Raw genomic sequence first — 27,503 nt, forward strand, 5'->3', positions numbered from 1 at the left:
GTACCCGTCTTCCAGCTTTCAAGCCATTTATGAAAAGAAGGGGCAATGGGTAGTCAGTCATGGGAGCCTCCCATGGGAGACTCCAGTGAATTCTTTAAGGAGGGCAATCCATTTCTAGGTGCAGATGGAACCATATTATCAGGTTTCCCTAGCAGCTTTTAGCTCTTGTAGAAATGACTTCGCAGATTCTTGTAAGCATCACCATTGTCATGATCACAACTGTATTAAGCACCTAATTCTTTGGGACAATATACCAGGCACTGTACAAAGAGAATTGCCTAGGTCTGGCATATGCCCTCCCAAAGCTCGCAATAGAAAAGAGAACCAGTTGGAGTTTACCATATTAATTACATTCAGTATGAAAAATGCGATTGATAGTATAATTACTGTTTAGAATAGATGGTTTCATTTCTAACAAGGTCAGCATTTTTAAATGTGAATGCAAATATTATGTAGGCACATGTGCGCACGCACACACACAATTTCATATGGAAAATGACTATTTTACAGTAGCACAATTTCTCTATACCAGCGTTGAAATTTGCCTAGATATACGCATGCCATGCCAGTCATCTCAGATGATGGAGGACTCTACGTTGGAGTCCTTCAAGCTCAGAGGCCTCATGGCTTTTCATGGAGTGGTAAATGGGCACGTTTGGTCCAGGGTCCACCAGGTTGGCATCAAGATATTTGAAAGCTCATTGATTTTCCCATATTCGCTTTTTTACATTACACTTAAAGGAGACTAGATGCATACGGATGCTACATCTGCATATACATGCATTTACATGGAAAAGTAGATGCACTTGTCATTAATATTCACTGGTGACACTTTGCTTGTGGCTTCTGCGCTTCAGGTACCTATACCCGAAACAGATGGAAAGACTGCACAGATGTGAAAAGTGATACAAAGTCTCAATTTTCTATGCTAATGGAGCAGCGGTGCTGAAAATCCAAAGGGCTGAATGATCCTCTAGTTGCGCTTAGAACCACGATTGTATGATTTTTAGCAACAGATTCACCTTTTAAGTTTCATCCTTTTGAGTCACTATTTTAAACACAATTCACACCTGCTAAGCTGGGTGGTGGGAAGATGCAACTGGGAGTTGCAGCTCCAATCCAGTGACTTTGAGCAATCCCACCCCATCCATTGGTTCTTTCATTCACTAAACGATCAGTGCCTACACCACGTGCTCAATCAGTATTTTGTGTGTCCCCACCACCGAGATATGAAAGTATTGGACCAAAGGATGTCCAAAGCCCTGAGTCTCTGCATAATAATCTGTTGGGAGAAGTAAGACTGGAATGAAAAATTCATCCTACATTAGAACAATTGAGGTTTGAAATAATGGAGAGTTTGCATATTTCTGTACACTGTTCTCTCTGCTTCTTCCTCCCATCCCCCTGCAATCACACCTGGTCAGATAAGCTGAGTCAACCTGTTTATACCTGATGATTATAATATTTCTTCCGAGATGCTTACATTTACGGATATCCCTTTGAAAGTAGCACAGAATTTGCCTTCACTCCTCTTGGGTTTGGTAGAGGCAACCTGTCCGATCATAGGGATGTTTTTGTCTTGACCAAAGGGGCCATTGCTGCCACTGATGTTTCTGCGGCGTGGAGGGTCCTCCGGCAGTGGGGAAAGTGGAGGAGGGAACAGCTTTTCTTCTTTCCTTCTATTTGCTCTCCTGGATGAACTGTTTCTGTGTAAACAAAAAGCATAGGGTGTCACAAAATTTTGTTTCTCTCTCGTGATTTTTCCCATGATGCGGGTACTTTCAACTTAAGTACTATTTTAGTTGATGGCCCTCTAGCTATGGTGAAGAGTATATATAAAAATGCACGTAGACATAGATATCTATAGAGAGATAGAGCTATAAATAAATGCAAATATATGTATCCAAGAATAAACACATGTCTTTGAAGCAGAACTCCATGGTAAATGTAACTGTCTAATGGAGGGTGCTACAGTGTGATATTTGCAACCTTTCAAGATTCCTCTTAATTAGATTTTTATGGAAAATCCAATGCAGACTTTAATCCCGTCATTTTTTAGGATGGTTCTTACTTATTTTGCCCTAGGACTTAACTGAATAATCACACAATAAATGGTACAATAAACAATTAGCAGAGGGATATTTTCTTAAGAAATAGTATGCTTGTACATTACTTAGCTATCAATAACACACTAAATACTTTTGTGACACATTGCGAGCCATACGTCCAACATGTTCTAGGTCCACGCCAAGGCATAAGAAGCCCCTGACCTTACGCTATTATACTGGAGTACTGACGTGCTCCTCTTTAGGGAACCCATTTGAAAACTATTTTGTCATATTGCCATAAGACATCTGTAGTCCTAGAAGTACTCCCGTGCTTTCAGACTGATTTATCTGCCCATTAAATGGGCACCATCAAAGAGACAGAGACTTCGGATAAAACAGAACAACTAAAACCTTATGCTAGCTGCTTAACATGGTAATTGGGTCATGGATTTTCATTTTAGTTACTGTCTTAGCCTAATCAATGAAGATTACTTGATTTTTAATCTTTTCTTAGACAACTAATATTGCACTGTGCAGCCATTTACTTTCCATGATTATTGACTACAATTTTCAATAGCAAATTAAGTCAACAAGAATTTATGTTTTCCTCTTGGTCAATTTCAGTCAGTGTCTAGCAATATAGATTTACAATTTCTCAAGGCAACAAATCAAAGATGAACAAGCATTCAAGTGGTCTGATTTCCTGAGATGGTAGAAGTCAATGCAATCTCCTTGTTCCCTTCCATTGTGTTGCCCAAATTTGCCAACTGTAATAGTATTTGCCATCTTCTCTATCTTTTGTTTCATAAATGTGGCTCTATGTCAAGTTTTGTCAAGCAGTGAAATATTTAAGAACAGTAACTGTTTCTGCCATTACCTTAATTAGTTATGATTAATCAAAAAATATTTGCCAATGGATTTTAAAAATGGCTTTGACACATAGAACCACTTTAAGATAACTGTGATACTCAATTAAAGAATGGTGAACATCTGGATTAGGAAGCTCCACAAACATCAGCCCCCACTAAGTATGATCATTACAGAGACATCGGAGTTCTGGGAATTTGTATAGAGGGATGTCAAGCATTGCTGGGGCGTTTATGGGAGGTGAATGGTTCATTAGCTACAGCCACTCCTCCGCTACTTGAGCTGCATCTGATTTGCCATTGGCCACAACAGTCGTGCTTGGCCTTCCCATCTGCCACTGTACACAGAACACTGCACAGAGTCCAGCACATTCTGTGCAGTGGGCACCGGTCACCTGGGCCCCTTTCCATCTGTTTGGTAGTGAGCTGGAACCATGGGGCCTTTAATAACTTCCTTGGTGAAGGATACCCAGGGAGCATTTTCTAGAGATCACTCTATCACTGTTATGGCTTATTACGAGAACAGGTTTTGCCACTTTGGGCACCTCTTGTAGGCCGAGGGGGACAGCAGACAAGAAGTGTGTCACTACCACCACCCAATGGTGCCCTGCTGATGGTTCAAGCTCCCAAGGAGGTGTGGGGGGGGAGGGGTGGTCCTCACCGGGACCCTCCTGTTGGATGACGGGGAACTGCAGCAGTCATAGTCTGGCGTGGCATTCTTTGCTGGGTTTAGAACATTCATTTAGAAAAGTGAATGTCTCATACAAATTTCCAAGGATTTGGTTTGGAGGGTCAACAAGGCACAAAGGAGCAGACAGAACTTGAGAAGATGGTTCCCAGGAGAAGAGCCCTGAGAGGCCAGTCCTCCCTTCCTTCTCTCTCTCTCTCTCTCTCTCTCTTTCTCTCTCGGCTCCGGAGACTTTTCCACAGACCTGGGTTTGTTTGATGAGCCTAAGAATCTGCTCCAGGCCCTCCCTGAATGATAAACGCTACTAGGTAAACACTGTGTTCCTAACGACTACAAAAGCAGAAAGACTGTAAAGACCATGAGTTAGCAACACCATTTTATGAAGAACAAACTCAAATTATCAGACGTTTATTTAAGACTTGGTCGTGTGTCTTCCACGAGATGGGAGAAGTGGCGGGTCGCTGGGCTGCTTAGGGAGGCTAGCATCAGAGGCTGATGGCTGCGGCAATGCCTCCTGCCCTTTCCTTGTGCCTTCGGGTGGCCTGAATAGGTCACAGCCTGGGAACTGGGGAGCTCTGGCCACCACAGCCATGCCATTTCAGTCTGTCCTCCAGGGAAGGAGGAGGGCTGTGGAAGGACCATGCTTGATCACCGGGGGAAGGAGCATGCTTCCCCACAGGCCTGGCTCACTCAGGGGTAAAGAGGTCAGCTTGCCCCATTGGAAGGGTCGCTAGTCCTGAGAACTCCAAGTATGCCAAGGGATGTTTCAGAGCGAAGTTATACCAGACGCACCGTATAAAGAGCCACGGATCCTCAGGGAGAAGGGCAGCTCGGGGCCCCAATCTCCTTATTATACCAAGTGGATATAGTGGTAATTGGTCTTTTCCTACCTTTCATCTCAAAACAATAAGGACCTCAACAACTGTAAGCTGAAAACTTATTTCCGACATCTTATCTGTGGCAGAGTGATACCGTATCACTGACGTGAAACAGTAATCTGTGAAATCAATTGTTAGCAGCATTTAGCCAGATTGCCTCTCTGTTCTGGGCTGCTAATAGGCTCCCAAACTGGTCTTTGATGGAAGTAATCTCTAATGTTGAATGAATTTATGGCAATAATTATCCAGACGGAATGGTTCCAGTAGCTGACGTGACCGTTAGTTAAGTGGTATTTCTAAGATGCAAGACCTTGGTCACAACCCTTGGTAGCAACAGAGCCCAGGACTTCTCCAGGGAAGGCTGGGGCCATCTGAGTGAGGAGGTCTCCCGCCTGACTCTGGCACTTTATGCAAAGAGGTGCCAGCTGGTTGGAACTAATAGATGGGTCCCCAGCCAGCTTTCCCTGACACACAACAGCCCCGGGGGAGGGCAGCTCCCAGATGTCCCCTCTCTCCGGCCTCCTCAAACATGTCACTCCCCTGGCTTCTCAGGAGGTCAGGATGGACCTACTAGTCCTCAGGCTCTGTATTCAGGTTACGGAATGGCACCAAAGAGGAAGCAGCAGCTGGGTCATCGTGCAAAGCCTGCTTTCATCACCATCGAAACTGGAAGTTGCCCAGAAGCAGGTGATCTGGGTGCTGTCCCATTTTAATTCCTTCACTCCTTTTACTCTTCCCTTGGTGCTAAAAGGTCACTTTGGCCGAGTTTGGTCCTCCATGTGAGGTGGAGTAAAGAAAGATTGCTATAAAGCTCATGGAGTCATGCAAAATCTGGCAGCCTGCATTCCGGCCTTTATCCCACCTTTGTTAGACCAGCTGTCAGGACTGGCTGAGCAACTTCTGTTTCCTGACCTTCCATTCCTCTGAAACAGGACCCCCCCCCCCCCACCGCCCACAAAAGGTTTCCTTTGAGATTTCTGGGCGGGGGGGGGGGGGTCCGAAAAATCGAAGTGTCATACAAAGGACAGGGCAAACTCACTCTCTAGCGTGGGGAGGCTTGTGGGGTGGGGCTGGTGAGATGCAGGGGGGCAGCAGGCAAATAGTGGTGGCCTCCTCCAGGCGTTGTTTCTTCTCAGGGATTTTCTCTGCGATCTCTGTTGGCTTTAACGGGAAGAAAAATACAGAGCTTGAAATACATGGCACACGCAGACATTGAAAAACCACGAGCAAGGTAGACAGTTTGCTTCTATTTTAACTTCTAGATTAGCCAGGGGAGTTAAATGCACACCTTTGCTCTGACAGAAAAGCAATCAGCCAAGAAGCTTGCATTTGAGCGAGTTGAGCTGCGCTGTGAACCTCTGATTAAAGATTGGGTGGCACAGGAATCTCCTACCAAAAGTAAAGAGAACCTATCATTTTCAGACCCTTCTTCCATCAACAATGTCCCCACAGATGAGTAGCGGAGAAACTAACACTGCAACTCTAACATGGCACGAGGCTGTGCAAACAGCACGGGGATCGTGGGTTACATATAAAGGTCACTTATACAACCAACATGCCAGGCAATAAACCATGTGTAAGACATGCCTTTGCATGTGCCGGTTCTGAAGGTATGCTTTTGCCCCTGGTTGCACTGCTGTCATCTTGAAGAGCGGGGAAGCAGTAAGAGGGCAAGAGCCCCAGACTTCCTATGGCAGCCATTAAAAGTACTATTACTCAAATATCACCATGAGATGATGTTACTCAAAAAACCTGCCCTGAGATCTGGAGATACAACAGAGTGAGCCTACTGTATTTGAAATGGAAGAGGCCATTCTGGGTTTCTCCTTCTGACAATAGTTTTTTGTTTTTGTTTTTTTTAAAGTAATCGCTACACCCCACATGGAGCTCGAACTCATGACGCCGAGACTAAGTGTTGCATGCTCTACTGACTGAGCCAGCCAGGAGTCCCTGGTGATAGTTTGTAGCCCTGGAATTTAGCCCTAACCTCTTGCAGGTGAGGTTTCCACCAGTCGGGCCAACCACACAGCTCAGGGGACCCAGCAGGCTGGGCAGACTGTGTGTCTGCTAGGAGCTGGGAGCATCAAAGTGTAACTGGGGTGCGGGGATGCCGATGTGTGTCCGGAGAAATTAACAAGGCCCAGGGGATGCACGCTGAGCCCTTGGGAGCACCTGGGTGCCCTGCTGCTGCTGGGGTGGGGACTGTGGGGTGTGGCCCCGTGAGTCCATGAAAGCAGGGGTGGCTTAAGGAGCCGATCCCAGGGACTGGCTGCCTGGGGAAGGCGACTGTCTCCACAGTCTTCTTTCCTACACATCATAATCCCCCATGTGCTATTTCGGATACTCTTCACATTGGCTGCCAAACCCTGACCATTCCTAACACTTCCTCCCTGGTCACGTCAAATACCGCATCTCCCATGGAAAGCATCATTGCCCTCACCAGAGACTGCAATCCACTGTCATTAGCCTCCTTGCACATGAGGCTCAAGATCACGTTCACCAACACAGAGCCGCTGCTCATGATCCCTCGGCAGACCATGGCGGGGCGGGGGTGGGGGGGGGAGACGGGTACAGCTTACCTTGTGCTTACGCTTGCCCTTAGGGACGGGTTTTTCGGCGGCCGCAGCAGCGGTCTGGCGCTTGGGCTTGGACGCAGTCTCCTTGTGGTCCGGCTTGGCTGGCGCTGCTTGCACTGAGTGGTGGCCAGGCACTCTAGACAGCAGGTCAAGGTCAATCTTCACCCAGAGATTTTTCAGGTTCTCGTGGTCTCGTAGAGGGGACAGCAGCTCGGTTTGCGTGACAGGGATGGGTGAGAATGCTGGCTCCTCACCACTGGTGGTTAGGCTGTTGTTGCTGTTGCTGACCAAGGAGCTGAGGGTCAGGCTGGCACCACAGGCTTCCTTGGATTTGGCAGTATTGCCCCCTGGAGCGATGCACGGAGGCAGCACTTTGATCTGCAGGGTCTCTTCCTGATCTGTGTTGGAATCGGACGTGGACGAATCCGTTTCGATGAATTCCCGGGACTTTGGCACGATCTTGCCAGGCCCTCTGTACTTCTTTTTCTCGGCAGCCAAGGGAACGTTTGGCCTCGGTTCCTTCCTAGGGACTGGTTTGTGGGCAGTGGCTTTGTTGCGGCCTCTTGGTGGGTCAGGAAGCTCCATGCTTTCTTTTTCTTTGGGGGTGCTGCTGGTAATATTTGGTTTGGGCCAGGTAAACTCGTCAATGCTGGTGTTCTTCTCGACTTTTTTGGGCTGTTTTTTTCCAATTGTCCTTTGAGATGCTGTCTCAATAGTTGTTGACAACTTATGCTTCAAAGCCTTTGTTTCTGGAGTTTTCTGGGTCGGCCGTGGACGGGCTTTCTCCCTGATAAGACTGAGGAGAGGCCTCTCTTTGGGTTCAGCCAGGACCTGGCTGGGGGTTGTCTTCACTTTGACCTGGACTTCCATTGGCTGGATGATTGGAGGAGGCACAGAAACCGTCTCCATGGGTGTTTCATTTTGGCCACAAATAAACGACTTGTTCTGGGATGTCACTTTGTTAAGCCATTTATCCAACTGCCACTTGTTGGTTGAGGGCGGCTCAGGCTGCAGATGAGAAACAACGGTAAGAGTGAATCTCACATCTTGGTAAAATCCGGAAGGACCCTCCGTACACTGAGTGCTGATAAAAGCTGTGGATGTTAAGTGCCCATTCACACATTTAGAGACACACACACAGAATCTAAATTCATCAAATTACCCAGAGAGACAAATACTCCGCAAACCAGCCCCGATCTACTTATTTCAACAAACTTCCACTCCTCTTCTGAAAACAGTTTCCACTCCGGCCAGGAAGGAAAGAATTATTCACAGAGAGTTTTCCCAGAGGGTGGGCATGGAGGCCTGGCAGGGAAACCTGTTCCCAAAATCCTTTGGTGGGACTCATTGCTCAATCTCTCACCAGGAGGCAGAGGTAATGATCTCGGGTCCTGAAAAGCAATGTGAGCGTGCCTCAAGTGTAATTCAAAAGGAAAGGCTTTCTATTCGCCAAAGTGCCAGTGTCTCCTCTATGATGCTGTAATTCAATGCAAAAAAGAACAGCCTTTTCTATTTGTACTGAAGGATGAAAAGATTTGACTTCCCCCAAACCACCGCACTTTCCTCGGTGTGTGGGCAATAATCAGTTTATGGGGACATGCATGCAGACATTAGTGTCCGCTGTTAAGCCACGGATATGATGCGTACAATTCAGGTGCTTGATTCCCAACTCTGAATTCTGCCTGTTGAACTAAAAGAGCCATCATTTTTATTACAACTGCTCTTCTTTTGAAAGCCAATCAGCTGAGGCTTATGGCGCCAGCCGATAGAGGGTGACAGAATTAAAAACACTTGAGTAGCTGTGAGTCCGGCGCACACAGGGCAATGGCAGGCAAGGGTCGGGGACATCGTGTCGGCTGGCGCTGCTGGTTAGGGCTACCGGTTTCAGCCCTGGCTCGACCACTGTCTGCCTGGGAGATCTTGGGAAAGTTCTCTCTTAACCTCTCAGAACCTTATTCTCTAGTTCATAAAATGGGGATAGTAACAGCAAGGACCCCAGAGAAGTGTTACGAGGATAACATGAAAAAGCGCAGGTCAAGAGCTTCTCACGGTGCCCAGCCCAGGGCCCACGTCCAAGCAGTGTTGGCTACGATTAATAGCCAGATTGGTGCTACTGCATTCTCCAGTATTGCTTTCCAATGATCACAAACAAGTGTGCACGGAGCCCTGCCGTACAGGGTGTAGGCTCGGGGGCTCCAAGGGGTCATTCTGGACTCAGAGAGGATGGGAGGGGAAGAGCACATTGTTTTTTATCTCAAAAGTATAATTTGGGCATTTTAGGGTATTAGGTATTTTCATGAATTATTATCAAATACATTTGGAGGATGCAAACCGAAATTTGAAAAAAATCCATCCCATTTCTTGGGTCTTCCTTGCCAAGTGGCAACTCATCACTTCAACCTGGAGTCAGGGGTGGTGTCCCCCGGGCCAGAAGTGGGTCTGGTTGACTGGTTCTCTCAAAAGAGAAGTTGCTAGCCTGGTTATTACTCTTCCACATTTACACATGAGGAAGCTGAAGGCTCAGAGGAGCTCAGTGAGTCACACAGCCAGGAGTGTCCGTATTTTAGGGACTGTGCACATATATGTTTTAGAGGGAAAAAAATGCTATCAGATACCCAAATACTTTCCTGAAGTATTTATTGCTTTGCGTGCGCGCGCGCGTGCCTGTGTGTGTGTGTGTGTGTGCGCGCGTGCGCGTGCGCACTGGGAGGGCCGCCCGCTTGGGGTGACAGGTGACAGGCAAATCGTGCCCGCAGCCCCCGCCCCTTCACCCACCTCTGGAGTGGCCGCGCGAGGCGCCTCATTGGATTCGCTGTCAGTGGTGCTGCTTTCGGTGTCTGAGTCTGACTCGGAGCTGCTCTCAGAGTCACTGGAGCTGCCAGATCCCCCGCTGGCTGGCACCACAGGTGGGGGCTGCGGTGTGGCCAAGAGTGGGCTGAAAGAAAAATGACATCATCCATTGCCTCATTTCGTCTCACATGGCGGGCCAAGAGCCCCCCGTGCAGCATCAGGGCCTGCGATCTGTCAGATAGAGGCAGAGTGGAGCACACCGTCCCATTCTACAGACGGGAAATTGAGGCTCAGGAGGCCCCGTGAGTGGCCGGAGGTGAAAGGTTTCGTTAGAACCAGGCCTGTGTGTGGCCAAGTTCCTTGGGTTCCAGGACACCGCCTTCCCTCTCAGGAAAGCCTAGCATCCCACATTCCACATGAACACTTTAAGCCAAGGGTGCTCGTCTTCTGGACACAGAGAGATACCACAGAGCACCGCACAGCCTTAGATTCTTAACTGTCCCATGCTTTTTTGGTTAAGCTAAGTTTTCATTTTCTATCGCCATCTTGTTCAGAAACCCAGAGGTCTGTCACGGGGCTGTGATCTCAGCTGTGTGTGTACAACCCCCATTTTAATCGGAGGAAACTGAGGTCCACAGGGAGAGAGGCTGTTGGAGAAGTGAGCTGGGGACTCCAAGGGCAGGGACTGTGAGAAGCACTTTCACTGCCGGGTGCCCAGCACCCAGCCCCGAGGGGACCAGAGTCACATTTCTTGGCCTCGTGCACCCTGATTTTTGTAAACTCTTTGTAAAACTCTTACCGGGAGGTACGATCATAAGGGACCAAGCAAGTCTAATGATTGATTTCAAATTCGTAAAGTTGACCAAGCAAAGCATTTGAAAATTGACACCACTTGCCACTCTGCCTTTATTGATAATCAATAATCTTCCTTACTAATCGTTTGCTCCCCGTGCCCGTAACAAATCGTCCCCACTGCCTCTTGGCATGTCGGGCGATGTCCTCGCCCCCTGTCCTCCGGCTCACTGTGAGAAGTGGGGCTCCAGCCTCAGGGGGTGGGGAGGACTCTCATCTCCCCCCCCATCTCAGCGGCCCAATCCCCTCTTTGGAGATAAGTTCAATGGTGGCGAGGCCGGGCTCACTGCTGCTCATGCTCCCAGCTCCTGGCCGGGCTCTCCCCCGCCCCGCCCCGGCTCATTCAGGAGAGTGCAGTCCTCGTCCCAGAGGGCACCTCGTCCTATGGTCCCACCTTCAATCTGGAGCGGGAGGGACCCCAAGGACCCTTCTGCCCAAGACTCCGGAGGCACAGAGCATTATTCCTTGCCTGCCCCCACCCCACCCCCTCAGCAGCGCCCGTTTCTCTGCCTGCTGAGTTGAAGCCACACTGAGCGGCTGCCTGGGAAGGAACAGGATCCCCTTTAAGCCAGCATGGGCCCCTTGTCAGTCCCTATCCAATGCAGAGAGCCTTTTCATTCCATGTGCCTTGCCTCCCTAAAGGCTGCCCTTTTAATCTCCCAGGTAGGTATTTTCTTTCATATAGCAAAGCTCATTTTAAAATGCTATCTGCTAAGTAAATGCTATCTGAAAGTACATTTCTCTGCCAAATACACCAAGAGATTAGGAGAAGCAGAGGAAATAGGGGACTGTATCCCCTGGGAAAGCGCACACACATGTGCGTGCGTGTGTGTGTTACGTCCCTGACAGTGGGGGCAGGGACCTACAACCCAGCGCTCTCCTTCCCTGCATTCTTTTGCAGGTCTCTCCTTAATGGCAGTAAAGACTCCATATTTATGCAAAGTACCTCTAAATCTAATCAATTGTTTTTGTCTTTGGTTACTAAATAAAGACTGAGGGAACAGATTTAATGAGACCAATCCAGACATTATGCTAACTTGGCCTCAATTCCCCCCAAGTAACGTTTCAGGTCCAGCATGGAGCAGCCGCAGCCCTGAGCTGACTGGCTGCCGGACAGAGATAAAATCAAACTCATGCTCACATTTATGATTTGCAAGTGAAAAGCGGTTTTCTAGTTTTCTTTCATATCTGTGCATTAATGTCTGGCTTCTCATAAGACTCCGCTTATCCTAATGTTACTAAACTCGAGTCGAGGTTTACTCTGGAATATTTCTGGAGAGAGTTTCTGTTTACTGGCTTATTGTTGAGCAATATCACTGAGGTGATACACATAAAGCACAGATGTTTTATTTCCCAGAATAAAGTTACTCATCAGCTACACCACAATAAAGCTTCACGGACTTAGCTGGAAACTTGTGCATGTGCGCGTTTGTACACAGGTGTTCCTTATCCAAAGCCCTTTGGAGGGGAGAAGAATTCTGATGTTCAGATTTTTTAATTTTAACAATGTGAATATACCACATATATATAATACCATAAGTGGGATCTGGGGAAGGATCCCTTAATAAAACTCACTAATATTGCTACAGTAACATTAACAGTAAGAGGTCGGGTTCTGTCATGAAATGAGTTTGTCTCAAAGTTCCAGAAAATGACAGCTCTCAGGACTTTTTCAATTTCAGAATTGTGATTAAGGGATTGTGGATGTGGACAGAAACCACATATGAAAAATGGACTATATATGTACAAGTAAACATAGATAGATATGGATATGAAATAAAGACTCTTTCAAACCTCAGAGTGACCTTGACTGAGACCCAATAAAATGAGACCTGAAATTACTTTCCCTAAGACTTCTTACGGCTAAGTCTCTTGCTGTGTTCTCAGGAAGGACCCCACGGCCAGTCAATATGGACAATCTCCCCTTAAGGGAGACTAGTGTAGAAAGAACAGGAAGAGGCTCACCAGCTTTTCATACCCACCCCGATGAACATGGATGCTTGGGGACGAGAGGGAAGGTGGACTTGAATTCAGAGAGGGTACTAAGAGGACTCCAACTGGGGGTGAAGGACTTGAGCATCTTAATGAGAAAGAATTGCTTTCTCTGGGCAGTTGCACAGTTGGAAACAGGGAGGGAATAACAGTTGTTTAAAATGGAAGCAAAATTGCTCTCCCCGGTACCTCCCTCTGCCTCTATTATCCATCTGCTGTTCCCGGGCTTGCTGGAGAATCTGGCTGTACCCAGCCTGCGGAGGAATGTAAGCCACATATTTGAGTCTGTCTGACCTTCCACTTCCTCTGGGCCCACCTTGCACCCAGCAGTAAAAGCATCAGTATGGGAATGACTGGCCAAGGACCACATTCTTGCCTAGAATCCACGGTGGAACTTTCGAGTGGGCAAATCATCAGAGTATTTCACTTACAGGTCTTCACTGAGACCCATTAGCTGTTCAGCTAGTTAAATCCCCCCTTTTGCTACATTTATTTTCATACACTGCCAATTTATTTTCCGGATATATATTAAAGTGACTACGAGTAAAGCTAGCCCATGTGATACTTGGTTCTGCCTAGGAGATGAGGGAGTAATGTGCAATTTACACATTCTTCATTCACCAAACTGTATTAGAATTATTTCCCATGCACCATTTCCTCTCATATTTTAATCAACTGCTTTTTAAAAGAATGCTAGTGGTTACAACAAAGATAATGTGTTATATTAAAAATCATTAACATTCGACATATTAAACCATCTACTCCATAGTCTGTAAATATTACAATTGTACTCTATGACTTCACCCCAATGTAATAAAACTCCTCAAAGGACCCACATTTGTAGGAACTTTGAAGTCAGTGGCTCAACCTTTTCAGAGATCCGATTCCGCTATTGTGTTCATCAGCGTGAGCTGTCTGCAGTGAGTAGTGAAAGCTCATTTTAACCCCAACCCCAATTAGTAGGTCCTCATGGTCAGGGGCCACACGGAGGGCAAAGGAGCCGGCTTAGCAAGTCAAAGACCCTAGCGGGGAAATCCAGGACTAGGAAGGGGATCCAAGAGCAGGCCAGTGGGAGAGAAGTTTGGGAGGCATTTACGATGCCTTGTCTGGGCAGGGTTAGCCCTGGTGGGGAAGGCTTCAGCATACCAGGGGAGAAAGGTGGGTTTTGAGTGGTAGTCCAGGCACCCTAATCTCTAGACATGACAGTCCCTCTATGCTTACACTGACTGGGCCTCTTCTGCAATAAAGGGGCTCAGTTTGTGATACTAGAAGATAAGAGTGTCGGAAAGCCGTATGAAGGAACTGGGACGACTTTGCCTGGAGAAGATTCTGGGGCAGGGAGGGAGGAGGTTCAGATGATGACGGTCTTCAAAAACCCAGAAGGTCTGTCCTGTGTGAAAGGGGGTGGGCTTGTTCTGAGGGCTTTACCTCCCAAGGTAAAACTGGGACCAACGAGCTAGAGATCTAGTCGGGAAGATCTTACCTCAACATCAGGAAAGATTTAAAAATCTACAGCTGGGGCCCCTGGGTGGCTTAGTTAGTTATGCACGTGACTCTTGACTTTGGCTCAGGTCACAATCGAAAGATGGTGAAATCAAGCCCGTATCGAGCTCCGCCCTGGGCATGGAGCCTGCTTAAGATTCTCTCTCTCCCTCTCCCCCTGCCCCTCCCTCCTTCGCCCTCTCTCAAAAAAAGTCTACATCTGGCCCCAGAAGGAAGCCAAGGCTTTGTAGGCCAGTGAGCTCAATGCCTTTAGATGACCAGGTAGCCAGCAACAGAGAACATGGTAGACAGATTCCTACTGTGGGTCCCAAGTGGGGTTGGATGAACTTTAATGTATTTTCCAGCTCAAAGATTTTGATCTTTATGTACAGTGTATAAAGGATTGTGAGGGGGACTTTTTAGGACCCTAGAGGGAGCATGTGGGGACATGTCTGTACAATCCAGTCTGCTCCTTAAGGCAGCTCTGCAATGACCTGCTCTTGGCAACACTTTTATCAGTCACAGAGCTCTTGTGTGAGCCTCAGAGGATTAAGGCTGAATTTCTGTAGGGCTATTTTATAAATCAGACTTTTCACTAATTCAGATTAACAGCCTCCAGAGAGCCAAACATCTGCATCAGTGCTGATTCTAATCCTAATTTAACTGTAAATTCCTTTCTCAGGAGATAAACAGGGATGATGAATTGGCCACTCTGCTCAATCAAGCTGCGTGGGCATCAAAAAAGAAAGGCTCCAGAACGGATGACAACTTTGTGGTGGGAAACGTACGCGGGAAGGGTCCGACAAGCAAGCCCCGACATATTGATCTTGGCAACATATTTAGCACATGACCAGGATGTGCCAAAGGCATGTAGCAGGAGATGTTTGATGGGGAGTCCTGTATTAAACCCTTGTCTTTAGTTGAGACTTGTATGAATTTCATCAACATGACCCTTTTCCAGTTTTATAGGGATCAAACATCTGTCTACCAGATAATTTGAAATGCTTCCATATTTGAAGTCATCATTAAGTTGTAAGGGATGGCCCTGGGGCAAAGGAATCAACATTTATTGCTGATTTTACCTCTCTTCCTCAGTCTCCTCTCTGAACTCTGGGTTCTAGAATTGGAAGAAAGATCTGCCTCACCATGCTAGGCCACTGGAGGCAGATACTCTGAACCCTGGACCTATCCCAGCCAGGGGGTAGGAGGAATCCATTTTTAGTCTGAATCAGTAGTTCTGACATGTATCCTACCCACCCCCAGGAAATCCATTTAGCCCCCTTATCCAATAGAAAGTGCACGAAGAAGCATAATACATAAAGCAGATAAAGGCAGAGCTGTCCTTGTGGAAACAGGGATTGGGCAGAAAGGAGGGAGAGGGTGTTACCAGCAGCATGTCCTCCTCCCTGGGGTGGCCCCCAAACACAGTTTGGAAGTAAAATGCTTCGTATTATCACCAGCAACTCAGGATCAAGTGTCTTGTGTGTTAATGCACTAACCCTGTTGATGAGCAGATAAGCGAATCACCGTCCAGTTGTAATTTGTGCTACACTGGAGATAATCTTTGCCCAACACGTGCACACTGGATATCTGCCCCTTTGTCTGATCCTGATGTTTGAAATGGGATCTGCTCAACTTTTTTGCAAGGAGTAATAAGGAGATGCACACCTATCCACTCACACTCGTTTTCATGGGCAAGTTACTGAACGTGACATTGTTTAAAGTCCTGACTGACTAAAGAGATCCGTGATTGGCAAAATAACGACTTCCCCAAGGATGTCCACATCCTAAGCCCTAGAACCTATGAATACGGTACCTCACGTGGCAAAAGGGATTTTGCCGATAGGAATATATTCAGGATTTGAGATGGGGAGATGATCCTGGATAATCTGGGCGGCCCCAATGTAATCACAGGGTCTCTGGGAGCCAGAGCTCGGTGCCAGGAAGGCACTAGGAGGTTACCCCCGTAGCAGTGGTCCATGAACTTCCAGAGAAGCTGCAAGTCGATCATTTGGAACTTTCAGAAGAACTGGAGTTGACCTGCTCCTCACATGTCCGGATCACCAGCAGTTAGTGCCTTTTTGTCCTAACTTACCTGACACCTACTTCCTTTCTGAGGTGATACTGATGAGTGATTTTGGCAATGGCTTTTCACAATTACATCTGATTTGCAACCAGTCATGGTTTGGTTAGCCTTTTTTTCTTTTTAATGATTTATTTATTTATTTTTTATTTTACAGAGAGAGAGAGAGAGAGAGTGGGAGGGGCAGGGGCAAGGGAGAGGGAGAGAGAATCTTAAGCAGGCTCTACTCAGCATGGAGCCCAACACGGGGCTTGATCTCACGACCCTGAGCTCTTGACCTGACCGAAACTAAGAGTCAGACACTTAATGACTGAGCCACCTGGGTGTCCCTTGGTTAGCCTTTTGGGGACTGACCAGCCCCAGGCCCTTGTCTTCTTTTCCTGCCTGTGGCCTGTCTCCATTTTCAGTCTATTTCACACATCTAAATAGCTATGCTTCCTCTTCTGTATTTTTTTTTTTAATTTTAAAGATCTAATTGGCTAATAAGATTCATGAACCAGGCAGCAACCCATCTAGTCAACAGAGGAGAACTCCCTCCCCTACTAGTTTTAAAGAGGTAGTTTTAATCTAGTGGGAAAAAGATGGGATTGGAAGTCAGATGATCTCTTGAGTGTCACCTTGGATACTTAAGCACTTAACATAGGGTTTCTGATTCATCTGTAAAATGGGTCTATTATATCACATAGGCTATGAGAGGACCGAGTGAGTGCATTTAGGTGAGACTTCTCAAATGTTAGTGTACACACAGCTCAGCGGGAGACTCATTAACATGCAGTCTCAGATTTGCTAGGCCTGGATGGAGCCCGAGTCCTGCGTTTCCAACGCACTGCCAGGTGATGCTGATATTCCTGGTCAGTGGGCCACGTGGAGAGGAGCGAGGCTAAAACCTACATGGGCTATTCAGACATAAGCTGCTGGGGCAAAACATAAGTTGGTGAATTTGAAACTGAGGGCAAAAACACACTTTTGAGATCAACTGTGGGTTTTATGTTTCCATAATTATTCTGTCTTCCTTTAGCAACAGACAAATTGGACCACCCTATGCCATTTTAAATCTAATTGGGCAATTGTGGCTGAAGAGGTTGTATCAGATTCCTTCTGAGAAGCTTACTACGTTCCCGAGGCTACCTGCCTGTGGCTCACTGCGAGGCTCAAAGGCAGCTTTGAGCAGTGGGACACTCTTACTACTTCCAGAATACTGAGACTTAGTACCAAACAATGTCAAGGTGAAAAATAGTTTTAAGGATACTGGGGGACAAAACTCAATGTGCAGTTTCAAAGAAATGAAAAAACCAAACCCAAACCAAGGCACCTGGCTTTTGTCTAGCACCGTCTACGGGAGACAACACCATGGGCCAGTGATGTCGTGAGAGCATCACGCTTTGCATTTGGGAGAATACAGTGGCATTTAAAGTCTTCTGGAAATAATTAAAAGCCACACAGGCTTTTCTGCTACCGGTCAGAGCTGCTTCCATCAAACAGCTAAACATGTGGCAAAAAATCATAGCCAGCCAAGTATTTTTGTCCCTTTTGCCTTTAAAGTGCATTGACAAAAATGGGAGCAAGGGAGAGAATGAAGGCAGTTAAGTGGCTGTGAACGCCGACTCCCGTGAGCCCTGCTCTCCACCAGAGCAGAGAATGAATGATTCGCATTCATAAGGAACGCAGAGAGGGCCGGATGCCAGGAATCTCTAACAAGGTCTAAGCCTTCCAACAAAGAGTTCCATCAGTCACAAATCTGACGTGGAGGAGGGTATGTACTTTGACTGGGTGCCTTAAACCTGGAAGCCACTTCCAGGCAGGACTCTCTTCACTGTACGCACAGAACTGGTCTGGAGATGGGCATGAGAGCCTGGGCAGTAGATGGGCTGAAGGTGCTAGGAGAATACAAAGCAGGCTGGAGATAGGCTCAGAGCGGCTCAACACAGGCCTCTGCCTTTTTCCTTGCTTGATGGCTTCTTCCTGCTGCCCATCGTGCTTAGAGCTGCCTCTTGATTTGGAAGTGGGCATCCCTCTTCCAATCTCTCCCTAGACTACATTTCTTCTTTGATATCTCTCAATGCCAATCTCCTTCTCAGTATTGTCTGCTCCCCTTCATGTCTGATTTGTTACCTGATGTATCACAGACACTTGATTTAGAGGGTAAGCTTCTACGGCCAGAGGCTTTAACAACCACACACACACACACACACACACACACACACTCACTCACTCACTCACTCACTCACTCACTCTGTAAATGCTTCGTGAACCTAAGACACCCTAGAGTAATGCCCTAAATAAGTCTTCTCTATAGATCTCAGGGAAGAGGGTCCCTGGGTACCTCCACTGCCTATTGTCTATGTCTCGGTGGTCCCAATAGCATACTGTCATCATTGGAACAACAAGACCAAAATATTTTTTAACTGCAGAGCACTTGATAATGTTCTAGCATTTTCACTCCCATGACCTCAGTTGGTTGCCATAAGAACAGTGAGTGGGTATCCTCACCACCTTGGCCACGAAGCTCCAGAGCCTCTAAGCCAGAGTCGTGCACTTGGGGTCTGAGGGGCGGTTTCACCAGGCTACTGTGACTCTTTTGGCATCGCCAAGTCAGCTCGAGGAAATGAAAGCAATCGGGGATCCACTACAAAACTCACCCTCATCATCATACTGAAAGGCAGCGGGGACACAGAATTAATTCCAAATGCTTTCTTCAAGTGGCTGAATGAGATAGTCTGCAAGAATGTGATGCTGAAAACACTGAAGGCCATCAGCGCTCTATGCTAGCAAAACCGTGCTGCATTTGACTCAAATGACAAATCTCACGGAGTCCGGAGGAGGAGATTTACAGCTCACGGCGGATAACTCTTCCACATACATGAATAGTTTGTGAGGATTAACTAGGGGAAATTTAAATGCCCTTTATGTTTCACATCATTGTGTCTTTTCAAAAATTGTATTTGTTTTTAAATAGATGATTAACATGTTACTGAATTCAAAAGTTACTGAAAGGGACACAGGGAAAAGTAGATCTTCGGACCCTCTACTGTCCCATCACCTTGTTTTCCAACATTTTTCATGGTTAATGTTTCTTACGATTCTTCCAATAATATCCTCATAGATTTATGAGTACTGATATGTGTGCTTTTAAAATAAAGTTTTTTTTAAATTATAAAAGTAATACCTTAAAAAAAACCCTTCCTGTATATGGGATGGCAGGGAGATCGATGAATGGCATTCAATGTCACATCCATAATTTCTAAAATAAAACTCAGTTTCCTTATTAAATGTGTCTTCATAATAGGGCCTGAAATATATTACAAACATCAGCAGTAAAAGACTCAGGGGAATGGCAAAAATTACAGCTCGCAGCCTGCAGTATGTCACCCTACCAGGAGGAAGAGGCAGTAACGTAACACATACCACAAGGAACAGAAGCAGCTCAGACAGCCCTGCTCGGTGGGATGAGGCTGCAGGTTCCAAACCAGAAAACAGTCGCTGAACTTCCTCCATCACAGACACTTCTTAAAGATGTGGTCAACGCATGCTGGTTCTGCTTCCTCACCACTAGAAACTTCTATAAGCCCAGTAATCAGGCTTTGTAACTCTTTGATCTACAGAGACTGCTTTCAATTGAGACCACCAACCCCTGTCCTGCCCACTTCCCATTGCAAATCAGGTGTCCCTCCCTTCCTCTCCTTGACCTCGCTCCCTGTTGGACTAAAAGCTTTGACTTCTTTTGTACTTGGTCCCAGTGACCATGTACAACATGAGATCTCTTGGTTTCAGAATTCACAATGACTCCCTCACAGGTAGATGTGCTCTTCTCTACGGGATTTGCCGAGATCTTTCTCCGTCACCACCCTACCTTAGTGCCAGTTTGGATTTCCCCTCTCTTTCCAACACATCTGCAACTTTTGTCTCCTCCCTCTTCCCGAACTGCCCCCACACCTTTGCTTAGCCTGTTTATTCTGTCTAGAATGACACTTTCCTCCCCCATCTCTTCTGCTTGTTTAAATCTTTATCTTTTAAGCTCAAATTCAAATAACATAAGGTCTTTTCCAATGACTTTAATTCCCATTGATACCTCCCTGTTCTGATTTCTTTGCACTAACTGCATCACCATTTATTACTTAATTATTCTCAAAGTATTTCACTGGGCTAACCTCCTGCCTATGCAACATAATTGTCCATTTCGTGAGGGCAGGTGCCAGACTTTAGAGTCATTTTGTATATCCTAAGGTGCTGAGCATAATAACTTGTATGTGATTTTCTTGTTATGAAAAATATTCCAAATGGCCTCATAAGGAGTAGAAAATCCACACAGACGAGGTCACCTGGTAAAGAACAATACTTAACTACAAAATGTCTATGTATCGCTGACTCTCAACAGAAGTCAAAACGTAGGCAGGCCCGGGCAACACCAAAACTTCCTGAATTGTAAGTTAATTTGATGAAAACAATTAAGCAAATAGGTTGCCTGGTGATGGATTTATAATCTTTCAACTGGTTGGATGGATGCTAGCCCATGACAGCGCCTGCCTCTTTCTTCAGCTTCAGTTCCATGGCAAAAACGCAACTTCTTGGGATGGCCATTTTTAATATAATCGGCATTTAGAGCAACAGCCGTCAATGGGTTGCAGAGTGCACATACATGCATGAACATGAGAAATAAATGGTGTGGCTCTTACTGAAAATGTGTGCTACACATACACACAGACCTTCCTATTTTTAATTAAAATGATGATTCCATTATTCCGATTTGTGTGAAATGTGAGCTACTCTTGTCATATCATTTTGATACATTAACCAGCCCAGTCTACATTGTGCTTGATATTAACTCCCTTTCTACTTGATGGTTTTTCTAGTGGCATAATTAATTTCCTCATGGAAGAAAAAATATTCAATCAATTTGGGATTAAATATGAGGTTGAAGGACATTCACAAAAGATAGAACTAAATCTCCTAGCCCACATGCCTTGCTAATTATGACACACTCACATTAAGAACAAGAAGGTGTTCCCTTCCCATGATAAATGGGCCTGAAAATCCTCCCTAGCGTTTACTATAAATCACAAAGACCATTAATAAACAGGCAGGAAAAAAAAAATGACAGTTTCCACAAGAATTCACTCCCATTCTTTGCCTAAGACTCTCAATGTCATATTTAAAGATGACATCGGAAATCTTCTATACAGAAGCCCTCTAAGTCAAAAAGCCCAGCTATTCTAAAGAGTTTCCTATGCCTGTTTGTTATTCTGAATGACGGCAAAGGGAACACTGGATCTTCTTAATCCTATAATGCTATCTGCCCCAAAATCTTGCCTACCAGCTAACAGCCTCCCTTCTCATCAATGCTAAATTAAGGGAGGTCAAGTGCAAATGAGAGGAGAGGGGGCCACACTTGCCTCATCTTGCACCCAACTTGCTTTAGACAAAAGTCTGGTCAAGCCACCAGGAATAAGATAGCTGAACACAGGGAGCCTTCATCAACACTGACCCCTGTATATGGAATGGCAGGGCTTACATTTGAATCTAGACCAATAGCAACAAGAATGGCAATCCTGTGTCACAAATGAACACAGAGCCACTTAAAAGCTGACCTAGAAAGAAATGGAAACAAACTTAGGCATTTCTCCAAGAACTGGCAGGATCTGTGATAATGACAAACAGGCTGGTAGTAATAAGGTCAGGGTGTTCGGTTTTGTCATTAAGAGGAATCTGTCATGTGGAGAAATTTGTCATGCAGAGAATTTGGGAAATTCAGCAGTTCCAAAGAAGGCAGAATTTAGAATAAAAAGGACTTTAAAAACAGACAATTAAAAATGCCTTGTGAGGCTAAGCAAATAACATTTGTGGTCAGCGGAAAAACCTGGGAACGTGCCTGTCCTGAGAGTTATGTCCATAGCAAGTCACAAGTATACAGGGCCCCCCCTCCCTGGCTGAGCCCAAACAAAGGTCCATCTTATGGAGTTACAGTGAAGACAAAGCATTCACAACTTAGGGGCGTTAAACACTCAGAACAAGAAAGATATGCTCACCAGCAAAGCACATGAGACAAGTACTTTTAGTGAGATGTGGCTATGTTTTCTAGCCTGATGGTGTCAATGCTATCTCCAATTCCATTGCAGTTTCCAGGAGTCTACACTGCTCTAGCTTCATCCCAACAAGATCTGGGTACATGACTCTGTCAACTGGAAATGTGGGCAAAAAACAAAACAAAACAAAACAAATAATGTTGGAAGAAATATTTTCCAGAAAGGTTGTATGTTAAAATGTTCCCTTTGACGGTAATTATGTTTCAATATATTATTTCAGACAGCTATGCCCCAATTCAAGGTGTTTGAATGAGAGAGAATGTGTGTGTGTACCCATGTTTAAACCCTTCAGTGTGCGTGTAGGTGTGTGAGCGTGTGCACGTGCCTCGTGAGTGACAGTATATGTGTGTATACATCTATTAGCTAAAGTCCAAGATGGCTAATACCAAGAGAAGTAAAATAGTTTCGGCATCAGTTAAGACGGCTGGCTAAGAAGTAAAGCAATATTGGGAGCAGTATCATCCTTCAAGTGAGGTACATAATATTAATTTTAAAAATAATGTCGCTATTAGCTGGCTACGGACAGAAATGTTGACTTATGTAGTACACTGGGCATTCGACATTTAACAGAGAAGATATATTGTTGGCATTAACCCCTATTTGGGTTCAAGTCATGTTTTAAGAGGAGACACAAATGTACACTCACATGTACGAGGACCAACTATTACTCAAGTCTCATCATATGTTAGTTTTACAAATAATATATAAAGGCAAAAAAAGTCCAAAAGAACTGAAATGGTGGTTATTTTTCTATCTGTTGGACAAGACTCATTAAGTAGCCAAGGGAAATGTGAACTCTCGGTTAGCCATGAAACTCGTGAACACTGACGGGCTTCCAATACATGGTAACAACTTCAGTGTTTGCCAACAGATGAATGGATAAAGAAAATGCAGTCTGCATATTTACAATGGAGTATTATTCAGCCTTAAGAAAGAAGGAAATCCTGCTATTTGAGACAACATGGATGAACTTGGAGGACATTATGCTAAGTGAAATAAGCCAGACACAACGAAAAATACTGCATGGGCTCACTTACGTGTGGAATCTAAAAAAAAAAAAAAGAAAAGAAAAGAAAAGAGAAAGTCCAACTCAGTAACAGAAAAATGGCGGTTACCAGGGGCTGGGTGGTTGGGAGGAAAAGAGATATGTTGGTCAAAGGGTACAAATTTTCAGTTGTAAGATAAATAAGTTGTGGGGATCTAACATACAGCCTGGTGACCATAGTTCATAATAATGTAGTATATACTTGAAATTTGCTAAGAGAGTAGGTATCAAGTGTTTTCACCACAGAGAAGGTGATCTTGTGAGGTATTGGATGTGTCAGTTCGCTTGATTGTGGTAATCATTCTGCAATGTATATGCCTATAAAAATGACACAGTGTACATCTGCAATCTATACAATTTTTATTTGTCAATCCTACCTCAGTAGAGCTGGAAAAAACTGATAGGCTTCCAGTTGGTGGCTGGACAATGATAAATTCCTGGTGTTGGAGCTATGGCGTATTACAGAATTAACCCACTTTTCTAGTAGCATAAATGACCTAGTAGTACAGATCTAGTACCGATGATCTCTTTGATATTTTCAGTAATTTTTTTTTATCTTGTCAAGAAAAATAATAAAACACAGAATTACTTTTCTTTCCTTTTCCCTCTTCCTCTGCCTCATTCTGGTATCTTGTAGAAGTCTCATTATTCAACATAATATTGTCCATTTTTAATGGTCTTTTCTTTCTGAATTATATTTTAAAATGACTTGAGAAAGACCATTTTTAGAAATGTTTCCAGTATATGTCTTTTTGAATTATTTGAGTCATTAGAAGGGGAGAATTTTTTTCCCCAAACCCCCCCTACATATCTCATATGCCTCTAATCTATGAAAAATAACAAGTCAAATATTTAAAAGTTTTTAATAGTTATATTTCAAACAGTTCTTAGTTAACTCCATTTCAGAATGAACAGGGAAAAAGAACTCAACTTCCTATAATCTGCATGTTATTAACGTTGCCACAGAAGGGTAAGAAAGGGCACAGCCTCAACTGGAACATACAGAGATTTTAATCAAAGCTTCCCTTGCTGTGCTCTTTCTTTAGAGACTGCATCTTCGGGAGCCCATCCTGTGTTAATTGTGTTTCCAAATTGTACACGGATCTGCAAGAGGAGACCAAAGCAACTTTTGCTCTGCGATTTTACTTTCCTTTAATACGATGGCTTATACGCTGTGGTTTATTCATTTATTGGTCTGATGGTTTTCATGAGTTGTGATTCAACATAGGTTCATTTCTAGTATCGTGTTTTATAAAGGTATGGAGAATGTAATATAAGTCTGATACAATTATGGTTATGTGCCACGCAAGACAATACTGTAAATATGAGGAGAGTCTGAAAAGCTGCTTAGCAAAATGATCTTAACATACAAGGCAGTGTGAAAATGTAAGAGGAATCTATAATGACGATGAAGATTAGCCATTTGCTCTCTAACCTTATTTACAGAAGCAATCAGAGGTATTCAGGTCGAGTTAATGACCCTGTCTCCAATTAATTCAATTGTCTACAAACAACACTGGTGCAGTGGCTGTCTCAAAGTCTGCCACGTAGTCTCCGAGGGAATACATAAGACTCCATTAAAAGTGACAATAATAATGCATTTATTACTGAAACACTATTGTATTATAAATAAATTCCTCATGTTAAATTATGCTCCACGCTTTAACAGAAATTCAATTACTGAAATAATAAAAAGATGGTGTATTTGCCAAGCGCTTGGACTATAATTTGGCTGCTTAGTTACCAGCGGTTGGCTGTTTTGCAATTTTTCCTTCATAGACTATTTCTTTTGAATAAATGCCAGACTTTTTCATACAAATTTTATGAACAAGTTGCAAAATGAAATTTTGAGCTTTTGAATCCAATTATGAAAGACATAACTAAATCTATTATTGAAAAAAAATTCTAGTAAGCCCTTTCTGCCGTTGTTCAGAACTGTCTGGTAATTGAGGTAAGCACAGGTGCTGCTCATTATGGACCATTGTGCACCATCTGAATTCTGGGAACTGTGGAATTCAGATGGTTTAAACTCTGTTTGTGTGAATAACAAACAGGCCTGATTCTGCGCTTGTTTGTACAAGCTTGTACACAGCTCATTTGGGACTTCGAAGACACCTGCTTACCCTTTTGAAGCCAAAACAGTATCATTTATGTTCTGGCTATCCTTTCGATGACAATTTTGCAAAAGCAACAGATTTTGTGCTCTCCTTTCATTCCCACCATCTCCTCCACCGTGTAGTAACTTCAACACATCCTTGTCTTCAGTGATAGGAAAATTAGTTGAGTCAAGCTATGGCAATTATCCAATGATCCAAAGAAAAGAAGAACGAGCTCCTCCCGTGGAAAGATATCTCTGATGAACCAACTGGTGAAGGTGGACTGGGGACATGGTTTATTTGCATTTAGGACTAGATTTTTCCCCTTCGTCCCCTTTCTTTTGCTCTGGGCTCTCACATTTGTCTTTCTAATGTCTAGTCTCACTGTCTTTATTTTGTTCCCTAGCTTTATCGAGATACAATTGACATATCACATTGTGTGAGTTTAAGATGTACCACGTGATGATTTGATACACTTATATATCGTGAAATGATTACCACAATAGGGCTAGTTAACCCCTCTGTCACCTTGTGTAATTACAACCTGTGTGTGTGCGTGTGTGTGAGCTTGCATGCACATGCGTGGGTGTAGTGAGAACATGTAGGATCTGCTTTCAGTCTCATTGCCTTCAGATGGGTCACCTGAAAGCAGAGAATCTTATGATCACAGAGACTTGTTTCCTGCTTTCAGAATGCAAAGGAAAAGCTACTCTTCACTGTGGTCTCCTCTCCTGTCCCACAGGGCCACAGGCCAGTGGCAGCCATGAATTCTGCTGGCTTGCCTGAGGAGGCTAGAGCCTGCACTGCAGGCCTGAGCTTCTGAATAATGTCACACGCCAACCTGAATATTCTAGCCCTGCAGTAGTTTCTCGGTGCTATGATGAACTTTAATTATTCAATGACTTTGCATTTTCTCTTGTTTTACTGAGGTCTTACCTGCTATAAAGATAACACCCAGAAAATAGTAATGAAGCAGGAGTTCTGTTGCAGAGCAGAAAACAAATATAGATTACTCCAACTCTGGGTCCCCCCAACTGCAGCCCCCCTGACCCCACCACAATGATTACCCATAAAAGGTGACATTCTAAATCCTGTGTTTGTGAATCTTTATGGTGAGAGTTTGCTTTCCTATGAATGCAGGAAATGGTTGAAGATGTAGGGAATGAAAAATAAAGAGAAGAAATTATGGATGCAAGATTTTAAGTTTGCTGGTGCAGCCACTGTGGAAAACAGTATGGAGGTTCCTCAAAAAGTTAAAAACAGAACAACCTTACAGTCCAGCAATCACACTACTTGGTATGTACCCAGAGAATACAAGAACACTAATTCATAGGGATACATGCGCCCTACGTTTATAGCAGCATTACTTACAACCACCAAGATATGGAAGCAGCCCAACTGTCCACAGACTGATGAATGGATCAAGATGATGTGGCATATATACACACTGGAATATTACTCAGCCATAAAAAGGAATGAAATCTTACCATTTGCAACAACATGGATGGAGTAGAGAGTATAATGGTAAGCGAAATAAGTCAGAGAAAGACAAACACCACATGATGTCACTCATGTGGAATTTAAGAAGCAAAACAAATGAGCAAAGAGAAAAAAAGAGACTAACCAAGAAACAGACTCTTTCTGTTTTGAATATTTATAGCATTTTATTCATAATGGCCCCAAACTGGAAATCACCCAAATCTCCTCCAACAAGATAAATGGTGGTACATCCCAAATGGAATACTACTCAGCAGAAAACAAGGAACAAACTACTGACACATACAGCATGGATGAAAGAAACCAGACTCAAAAGGATACATACCGTATGAGTCCATTTATATGACACTCTGACAGATAAAACTCCTGTGATGGAGAGTAGATCGATGGTTTCCAGAGGCTGGGATGTGTAGAGGAGTCTACTACTAAGGGGTTAACTATAAGGGATTTTTGGGGGTGATGAACTGAAGAAACAGACTCTTAACTCTAGAGAATAAACTGATGGTTACCAGATGGGAGGGGGTGGGGGA

The 27,503-nt window shown here is 44.6% G+C and overlaps 1 protein-coding gene across 2 annotated transcripts in view; it reads right to left on the reverse strand.

Annotated features, from left to right (window-relative positions):
- The window catches only part of AFF2 (ALF transcription elongation factor 2), a 449,605-nt gene that overhangs the window by 28,198 nt on the left and 393,904 nt on the right, over positions 1-27,503 (reverse strand). For both annotated transcript variants that reach the window (XM_078065010.1, XM_078065009.1), the window contains 4 exons: positions 9,832-9,991; positions 7,060-8,064; positions 5,520-5,641; positions 1,484-1,706 (listed from right to left, as the gene is read on the reverse strand). In XM_078065010.1, the coding sequence (XP_077921136.1) occupies positions 1,484-1,706; positions 5,520-5,641; positions 7,060-8,064; positions 9,832-9,991 (1,510 nt within the window). The remainder of the gene's footprint in view (positions 1-1,483; positions 1,707-5,519; positions 5,642-7,059; positions 8,065-9,831; positions 9,992-27,503) is intronic.

Source organism: Halichoerus grypus, chromosome X, assembly GCF_964656455.1.
Source record: "Halichoerus grypus chromosome X, mHalGry1.hap1.1, whole genome shotgun sequence".
Taxonomy (NCBI): domain Eukaryota; kingdom Metazoa; phylum Chordata; class Mammalia; order Carnivora; family Phocidae; genus Halichoerus; species Halichoerus grypus.